Below are 10,077 nucleotides of genomic sequence, written 5' to 3' on the forward strand. Positions count from 1 at the left end.
GGCACCTTATAAATTAGTTTATTTCTGAAACAACACTGACAACTATAATAAGCATTGTGTACGTAACTTTAATGTTACTTTAAATGAAAAAAATAAACAGCCATTACTTCATACAATTGCATTTCCTGCCTAACCCATCGAAAAGTCTGTTTTCAATCTGGCTGTAGATTTTTATCAAGTACACGTTAAACATGGATGCTTAACATTGTTGGACGTTAAACATTGTTGTTCACAAGCATTTTCAACCATCACAATCATTAACTTTACGGAGTTCATCAATCCACTTTCACTCAGGATGGATGCTAACTAACACATAAAGACATGATTCGATAAGGGGTCCGCAAATCCTTCTGTACATGTGAATATGCAGGGAACTGGGTACTTTTCAAAATGGCAGGTGTCTATGAAAGATTGGACTTCACTGATGGTGACAATGTATTGCAAGGTGCTGGAGATCCATGTGACCTAGCTGTTCCCACTAAGTCTGGACCTCTGAAGAAGCTCCAAGAAGCTTCTGCCCACGTGGCCCACCTGTCGCCACTAAGTCTGGGTTCCTGAAGAGGTTTTTGTTATGTTTCAATACCCTGACGCTTGTCCCGTGTCTGTGATTGGTTAGGGAAGTTTTATGTTTCTACTTTGTTTCTATATCTTCCCGCCGGCATCTTTGATTGGTCCAGAGGGGTTATCTCACCAAATATGTCTCTACTTTGTTTCTGTGTACTCAATAGGTGCCGTGATTGGTTTGTGGTGGTTGCCTCCCCCTGTACTTTCACGCCATTAGTTTTCCCGCCACTGTTTCGGGGTATATAAGGGTGATAGTTTTGTTGGGGCGTGTCGGTTGTCATTCTTTAACCATATAACCATATAACAATTACAGCACGGAAACAGGCCATCTCGGCCCTACAAGTCCGTGCCGAACAATTTTTTTCCCTTAGTCCCACCTGCCTGCACTCATACCATAACCCTCCATTCCCTTCTCATCCATATGCCTATCCAATTTATTCTTAAATGATACCAACAAACCTGCCGCCACCACTTCCACTGGAAGCTCATTCCACACCGCTACCACTCTCTGAGTAAAGAAGTTCCCCCTCATGTTACCCCTAAACTTCTGTCCCTTAATTCTGAAGTCATGTCCTCTTGTTTGAATCTTCCCTATTCTCAAAGGGAAAAGCTTGATCACATCAACTCTGTCTATCCCTCTCATCATTTTAAAGACCTCTATCAAGTCCCACCTTAACCTTCTGCGCTCCAGAGAATAAAGACCTAACTTATTCAACCTATCTCTGTAACTTAGTTGTTGAAACCCAGGCAACATTCTAGTAAATCTCCTCTGTACTCTCTCTATTTTGTTGACATCCTTCCTATAATTGGGCGACCAAAATTGTACACCATACTCCAGATTTGGTCTCACCAATGCCTTGTACAATTTTAACATTACATCCCAGCTTCTATATTCAATGCTCTGATTTATAAAGGCTAGCATACCAAAAGCTTTCTTTACCACCCTATCTATATGAGATTCCACCTTCAAGGAACTATGCACGGTTATTCCCAGATCCCTCTGTTCAACTGTATTCTTCAATTCCCTACCATTTATCATGTACGTCCTATTTTGATTTGTCCTGCCAAGGTGTAACACCTCACATTTATCAGCATTAAACTCCATCTGCCATCTTTCAGCCCATTTTTCCAAATGGCCTAAATCACTCTGTAGACTTTGGAAATCCTCTTCATTATCCACAACACCCCCTATCTTGGTATCATCTGCATACTTACTAATCCAATTTACCACCCCTTCATCCAGATCATTGATGTACATGACAAACAACAAAGGACCCAACACAGATCCCTGAGGCACCCCACTAGTCACCTGCCTCCAACCCGACAAACAGCCATCCACCATTACCCTCTGGCTTTCTGTTCTGTTTGCACAAGGCTGCTGAGGGCTTGAGTGAGTGGATCCGAGGCCGGCCCCGCGGTGTTGTATACAAATAAAGAAGGGTTTGGACTCGTGTTCGACTCAGTGGTTTACTGAACCAGACTAGGGAGAGAGTATTAGATCCGCAATCAACATACACACAGATGGTCCAACGGGGAATGGTTGTCTACAAAAAGGGTCTAGAATAAGCTAAGCCCAATATGTTAATAATTGGTAAGATCAATCCCCAATTATGAAGTACAGCATCTTGATAATTAAGTGTGAAACTGCAGAATCCATTTGTAACTTTTGTAATGTGAATACTATAAAGTACCGGCAGATTTTTGGGGCAGTCGAGCATTTTTGAGCTCAGACCTGAAACAGCTCACCAGTATATACTGTAACAAGGCCTGAATAAACTGAGTGATTTACTGCTACCGTATAAGGTTTTTTTTGTGTGCTGTCTTGATCTTGGCCCCACGTGAAATCCAAATTCAGCGCGCAGGTCAAACACACAAATCCCTCCAACACAATACTACCTTGATGTCACGGGGAATCACTCACTTTATTGAATTCAGTTCTTCGGGTCTATACCAAGGCTGTGATGAAGTCTGATCCTGGCAAGACCCAAACAGCGCATTTGTGGGTAATTTATTGAGGCATCACCTGATATTGCTGTCGATGTAGGCTTCCAGCATTTGCTGATGAATGAGAGGGGTCGACTGATTGGGTGGCAATTAACTGAATTGGATTTGCAAGTGCCATATTTGGACAATTTAGATGCCATTGTTACAACTGTCTTGGAACAGCTTACCTTGAAATGGCGCTAATTCTGAAGCAGAGATATTCCATATTACTGGAATAGTTTCTGGTTCTGTAGCTTCTTCCCCCAGCCATATCATGGTATAATTGGAGCGAATCAAATTGGCTGGAGATATGCCTCTTGTTTGCGGGCATCATAGAAGGCAAGACGGATATATCCTCAGCACTCCACATTGACAGCAATATCAAGTAATGCCTCTCAATAAATTACTCACCAATGCCCAGTTTAGGGGTTGCCTGGATCAGACTTCATCACAGCCTTGGTTGTGATTGCTTCAGCTTTTTCTTCAGCACTCACTTTCTGCAACCTGGCATTATTGAGGACGGAGGTATTCTTGCAGCCTGCAAGGCATAATTCTGTACAACTACAGGGCTTGACTAGTCTGTGGGACAGTTCTTCCAATTTAGCTATCAGTCCCTAGCTGTTTTATAAAGACTTTGCAAGATTGACCATGCTGGGAGTGACATTGCAATGCTACAATTCAGTGCCAGGTTTGAAGCTGGATGGTCCACAAGAGGGTCTCGTGTACAGGGATCAATGGTCGGCACAGATCGGTAGGCTGAAGGGCCTGTTTCCACGCTGTATCTCTTAACTAAACTAAACTGCTGTGGTGACATGTGAACTCAGCTCTCATTGTCTAGGGGTCAGTGCTTCTTAAACTATTTCAGTGTCATTCAACCTTGAGTCTTTATCACAAAATTTAATTCACTCTCGACTACATTTTCTTATGGTTTTTGGTAATTTTTGTCTTATTCTCCCTTGAGTATAAATATCTGAATAAATTAAGTCATTCACCCCTTTAGTTTCATTCACCCTTGGGTGAACCATTCACCAGTTTAAGAAGCACTGGTAGGTCTCAAGTCAAGTTTACTGCCATTTGCACAATTGCGGTGAGGTACAGTATACAATGAACATCTTGATTGCGGCACAAGGACTCAGACAACATGCAAACATAAATTATGCGTAAATTACACATAAATTCTACAACACAGTGAAAAGAAATAGACAGTGCAAAAAAATAAATAATTAGATTAAAACACAATTGGATGAATCAAGTCCATGGCAGTACGTAGGATAAGCATTTTCCAGATTCATTGCATGAAAATGTAGCTGCTGTGTCACCATCATAGCTCTACTGTGCCCATTTGTAAAATAGGCACAAACGGTGACTTTCATCAGCAGTATTTACACTGCAGACCAACAAAAATGTGGTAGGAATTCAGATGATCACAAGTTTAGCTGGTCATAACAATAATTGCAGCAATTTGACCGCACTCTGAAAAGTACTGAAGGCTAATTGTCTGGGGTTTATATCACTATCAATATAATTGGAAAAGCTGCAGTCAAATTAAAGTTGTGATTTGAACACAAACGATCGTTATCTGTATTTTGCAAGTCACCTTAATGAAACCTCTAAGCTAACCAGCTGCAACAAGATATCATACCCTTCAGAAAATTACCATGTACACACTAGATTCTCCAGTGAAATTACTTTGAGTCTATAATTATGTATATAACAAGCACTCACGTTGTCTCCACCAATGGTCCATTATTTAATTTTATGTGCATGTAAAAAGGTGTAAGGAATTTAAGATAAAACGGCATTATATTTTGCGATTTGCATGCATTTTCTACATTCTCTAGATATCAGTCTGCTCTTCAGAGTGTTTTAATATTACACAAAGGTAACTGATATATTAACACATAATTCAAATTAAATATACATTTTCTGCCTAATAATTCAATTACAGCCTTACATTATTCTGCATGCAAATGGAGATGTCGTAATCAGCAGTATATTTAATGAGCGGAATAGATCGAGTAGATGCACAGAGTCCCTTGTCCAGAGTAGGGGAATCGAGAACCAGAGGACATAGGTTTAAGGTGAAGGGGTAAAGGTTTAATAGGAACCTGAGGGGTATGTTTTTCACACAAAGGGTGGTGGGTGTATGGAACAAGCTGCCGGTGGAGTAGCTGAGGCAGGTACTATCACAGTGTTTCGGAAACACTTAGATAGGTACATGGATCAGACTGGTTTAGAGGGATATGGGCCCAATGCAGGCAGATGGGGCTAGTGTGAATGGGACATATTGGCTGGTGTGGGCAAGTTGGGCTGGAGGGACGGTTTCCATGCTGTTTGACTATGAGGCTTCATCCCAACCAGGAGCCCCTCAATAATATTACGATGACAATCACATCAAAAGGCATTTATTGCATGAATCATGCAGTCCTAAGTTGTAACAAATACAACAATACCCATTTCAGAAACTGCTGTGTTAATCACTAAGTAGTGCTTAGGACCGCAAATCGCACAGTAAAACTGAAAGGTTTAATAACTAAAAATAACACAACTCATTCAGAATATAACCAGAATGACATTCACTCAATATAACTGATCCTGTCTTTGCCAACAATGCATTGAAAGAAAATAAGTTTTAATTCTATGTAATGTAATATTTGAGTTTCACTTCAGTTTTTAAGTGTGCTGGTTTGCAATGTTCCATCGATTAAAATGATATGTTGTTATAACCAGCTGCTGACACCCAGTTTCATTTCAATTTTCTGAACATATCTATGATGAATTTGATGTACACACTAAGCTTTGGTATCAATATACCAATAGAGCCATTTAAAGCCATACGTTACAATTCCTAATACTAAAATCATAGACCTAGCTGTGTTTCTGCAGAATAGTCTTGGATCTGAAATCCAGTTTCTTTCGCCATGAATGCTCCCTGAGTATTTCCACCATTTTATTACATTTTGCTTCCCAAATTGGCCACCAATTAATTTTGGAAAATCAGATATAAAATTACTTTGGTCCATGTTGTAAAAGTTTCCATTGTTTCCCACCTTCTTTCCCTTTATTGGCCCCATTTAATGCCATTCACTCTCTGAAATAGATTAACCAATTCACCACAGGACATGGGATTTATAAATGACTGTACTAGAATTAAGACTCAACACTAGGTTACGCAGCGTGGCTGGAACACCAAAGTCTATCCAGTTGAAGTGGGATGCAGAGGGTTTGTTGCGTCATCTACCATCAGACTGCTGAAGGAGTTTGGAATCCACGGTCAGGCTCTGCGGAAGACCATAAGATCACTCTCAGAGGCGGCTGAAAGAAGCAGCCGGTGGATTTGGCTCAAGCGGAAAGACCCATGCTGGGCCCCCAAGTACGTCAGGGTGAATCTTTGGTTTGACACGGGACACGCGCTGAGGGCTGATCATCCTGCAGTGGGCCGCCCTTGTGGAGGGTGTATAGTGTTAAAAGGCCGAAACACCCAGTGATGCAAGGGTACACTACTGATGATGTGTCCTGTGCCCAACTGTCCTGAAGTATACCCAGGCCAAGATATACGTATCGCCCCCCACCGATGTTGAGCGTCTACCACTCTCAACAATCAACGAATGTCGTGAAATGCTCCCCACCTATTGGCACAAGGGACTTCTTAACATCTTGTCCTGTGTACTTGATTCTATCCTTTGGATGGAATTCAAGTGTAAAACACAAAGAAGATAAAATACAGGCAGCACAATGGTGGAGTTGCTGCCTTACAGCGCCAGAGACCCTGGTTCGATCCTGACTATGGATGCTGTCTGTACAGAGTTTGTACATGCACCCTGTGACCTGCTTGGGTTTTCCACGGGAGCTCTGGTTTTCTCACATACTCCAAAGACGTACAGATTTGTAGGTTTAAACAGCTTGGTAAAATTGTAAATTGTCCCTAGTGTGTATAGGATAGTGTTAATGTACGGGGATTGCTGGTCTGCGCCAACTCGGAAGGCCAAAGTGCTTGTTTCCTCGCTGCATCTCTAAACTAAACTGGAGGGCACATGAAGGAGTGTGGTAGGTCAGGTTAGCAAAGCAAACAAGTGTTATGCATGGACTTCTGTGTGTAGATCGGGACGTTCAGCTATTGGAAGGATGTCATTAAGTTCGAAAGCGTGCAGGAGAGATTTACCAGGATGTTACTAGGCTTACCAAGTGGTAAGGAGAGGCTGGAACTTTCTTTTGGGGTGTGGGAAGCTGAGGGGTGACCTTATTGAAGTGTATATAATCATGAACGGCATAGAGTGAACTCTCAGTCTATAGCTATAGAGGTGGATCCAATTAAGAATTTCAAAGGATAATTGCATAGATATATGGATAGGTCGGGTTTAGAGAGAAATGGACAAATGCAAGCAAATGGGATTATCCCAAAATGTTAATTTGGTTAGAATGTCCAATTTGGGCTAAAAGACCAATTTCCATGCTATATAGCTCAATGACTTTAGGAGGGAATTGCAAGCATTTTCTTTAATGTTTGTGGAGAAATAATTTATGCTAAAGACATTTTTTCTAAACAAAGGTCTCAAGCAAAAATGTTATGTGTTTGTCAAAACTTTTCAAAGTTGATACGACTTTGTTCAGTCAGGGCTTCATGCCAACAGAACTTTAATCTCATTCATCTGCAATGCATTTTAATTAGATTCACAAGCAACCATGAATTCTGATATTTCAAATCAAAAGAAAAAAAGAGCCATTCAAGGGATTTAAATTCTAAGCCAAGAGTAAGGGTCAGTGGTCATGTGATCAAGAAAGCGATTCAGTTGAACACACAACCGCAGGAGATTCTTGGTTCTCAGCTTCTGGAGAATGAATGAAAGTCTGGAATTTTCACCATGTACTGCAACTCAAGAAGGCAGATGTTCAAACTCAATGACATTGCTCAACGAGTGATCTTCAGAAGTTGTATGTACTTCAGAGGCAAGTTGCTGCATCATTGCATCAATTGTCATGGGCTAGCTACGACTGGCTGATTCTGGCCGATTCCGATTTAGCACAGCCCTTGGTGCAAACTCCAGTTTATCTTTTAAACTTAAGACCTCTGTGCAATCTTTATTAGCAATCTCAGCAAGTCTCCTTTCTTCACGCAATTCAAAAATGCTCTCCTTTTGAACTGGTGGCTGTTGGTTCCCACGAATAAACCACTCTATGTTGTAGCCCACTGCCCCAACCACGAAAGCCAAAGGAAAGGTTATGTAGGGAGCATATACACGGATGGCAGTCCATAAAATAGGCCACATGATGTCTGCAGAGAGAGAATATTTTAGGTTTATTTTCAATAATCCTGTTACAATGTGAGAATAATAGTTTAATCCCATCAATAAACTATATTGCAACATCCTATAATCAAAAGCTACCAAGGCTTTTGAAAATGACAAAAGCTTAAAAAAAAATTTCCACTTAAACTGGATGAATTTCCTTCTAGCTTTAAATATTAAATTCCAAAAGGTGCCATTTTTGGAATATTGCCAAATTTTCAGTTTCTCAAATTAGAGATGGTGCTGAACCTATGCTCAATCCTGCATAACTTTAGACACAAACAGACCAGGGCATGATGGATTCTTCGCCAAAATACTTCAGTTCAGAACAGAGGTAAATACAGGTCAGCTCAGGTACATTAGAACAAACAATAATTAGAGGTACTGATTGCTGTGAGGTTCCAGGCATCTTCTGCCTCGTGGGAGCTCAGATCACTAATCTTAACGAAGCATCTTAGAGATATCTGAATGGTTGAGTTAAATGCCGGCTTTAACTACACATTGCCCTTGGTTGGCCTGTCTTTTTATTTCATATTGCAGTGCTCAGGTTGCAACGTTTTCTGGGGATTTACCTGGACGGGACTTGTGAGCGTTTTGTATTAATAGCACTATGACCCTGCAGAAAAAGGCAAGAAATTAGTTTAAATGCATAGTGGCTATTTTACAAATTATTCCAGAGCTTAAAAGAGAGCTTCTCAAGGTATCATACAGGACTGCCACTATCAAATTTATTTTTAATGAATTATCCTGTCAAAACAAAATATATGCCGACTCAACATTGACGATAGACACAAAATGCTGGAGTAACTCAGTGGGACAGGCAGCATCTCTGGCGAGAAGGATGGGTGACAATTCGGGTCTGTCTGAAGGAGGGTCTCGACCCTGAAACATCATCCATTCCTTCTCTCCAGAGATGCTGCCTGTCCCACTGAGTTACTCCAGCTTTTTGTGTCTGTCTTCAGTTTAAACCAGCATCTGCAGTTCCTTTCTGCACATAGTCAACATTGAATGGATGAATTTGAAATAAAATATCTAAAAAGTCCTGGATCCAACATTGTTTTGTTGCATTCAAGCAGGATTCAGTGAGTTGGAAGTTGCATACAACTGCCCTGGTTCTTGGTCCTCCAAAATATTCCAAATGGAATGTTGCCACTAGGTACCTAAAGCCTGACTATGACACACATCTGGATTAGCCAACCTCCAGAGGACAACCAGTGATTGCGAGAAAATGGCAGAGTGTTTGTGTCCTCAGCACGGCTCGATCATTCCTGCCCAGCCGGAGCTGGAGTGGGAGGCGATGGTGCCGGCGTCCAGAGCATCTGCCCCCAACCTCCCCCCCCCCCCCCCCCCCCCCCAGGATCAGCTGCCCGGAGCCGGCGGCTGCGGCAACGACCTCCGTCTACAGAGGTCGACCTGCGGCCCTGTCGGCCCCACGACCCGCCCACACCGGCTCCCGCCCGCCTTCACACCCCGCATTCAGTTCAGTAGCGGGAGAGGGAGCAGCTGCCACCGCCAGCCGGCTGAAGCCTCGGCCGATAGGCCTCTCCCCCGGGACCCACTCACTCTCCTACTCCCTCTCTCACACTCGCCCTCTCATCACTTACTCCTCTCTCACACACTCTCTCTATCTCCTTTCCCCTTCTCTCATCTCACTCTCTCTTCTCTCACTCACCTCACGCCACCACCGTTCACCTGCTCCCTCTCACCCTCCTCCTCCCTCTCTCCTCTCCCCACCTTCTCCCTCTCCTCCTCCCTTTTCTCTCTCCTCCTCCCTCTTCACTCTCCTTCTCCCTCTTCACTCTCCTTCTCCCTCCTCTCCCTCTCTCCCCACCTTCTCCCTCTCTCCCCACCTTCTCCCTCTCCTCCCCCCTCCTCCTTCTCTCTCACCTTCCTGTCGCCCACCTCTCCCCCTCGCCGCCAGAGATACTGGAGGATCTTTGCTCGCCGCGTCCGCTATAAGATCTTTGGCCGCGACCAGGCGCCGATGTCCCGCCCTCCGCTCCTCTCCCATTGGCCAGCCGTTGCTTCAATCACGTGGGATGTCCGGCCGCTCATTGGACAATGAGCTGTCAATCCAGGTTACTGACGTCATTCCCCTGGGCTTGTCAATGGCCCCAGTTTCCAAGGGCTAGAGTAGAGTTGCTGATGTGTTGGGCCAGTCTTCCACAATTCACTCTTAAATTCTATGGGTGCAGGCCCATGGACAGTTGGGATTATATTGGCCTGGATAGAGCAGATGTGGAGA

General features: G+C 43.1%; 1 protein-coding gene across 5 annotated transcripts; it reads right to left on the minus strand.

The window, feature by feature from the left end:
* Positions 1 to 7,029: 7,029 nt before the first annotated feature.
* Positions 7,030 to 9,821, minus strand: smim12 (small integral membrane protein 12). 5 transcript variants are annotated; one of them, XM_033045358.1, is made up of 3 exons: positions 9,720 to 9,778; positions 8,405 to 8,448; positions 7,030 to 7,819 (listed from the first exon to the last, which is right to left on the minus strand). In XM_033045358.1, exon 3 carries the CDS (start codon positions 7,812 to 7,814, stop codon positions 7,530 to 7,532), a length of 285 nt encoding a protein of 94 aa, XP_032901249.1. In that variant the 5' UTR covers positions 7,815 to 7,819; positions 8,405 to 8,448; positions 9,720 to 9,778; the 3' UTR covers positions 7,030 to 7,529. The 5 variants fall into 5 exon arrangements, with proteins under 5 accessions (XP_032901249.1, XP_032901248.1, XP_032901251.1 ...); XM_033045357.1 differs by lacking the exon at positions 8,405 to 8,448 and having other exon boundaries at positions 9,720 to 9,821; XM_033045360.1 differs by lacking the exons at positions 8,405 to 8,448; positions 9,720 to 9,778 and adding an exon at positions 9,683 to 9,701.
* Between the last annotated feature and the right edge of the window lie 256 nt (positions 9,822 to 10,077).

Source organism: Amblyraja radiata, chromosome 27, assembly GCF_010909765.2.
Source record: "Amblyraja radiata isolate CabotCenter1 chromosome 27, sAmbRad1.1.pri, whole genome shotgun sequence".
Taxonomy (NCBI): domain Eukaryota; kingdom Metazoa; phylum Chordata; class Chondrichthyes; order Rajiformes; family Rajidae; genus Amblyraja; species Amblyraja radiata.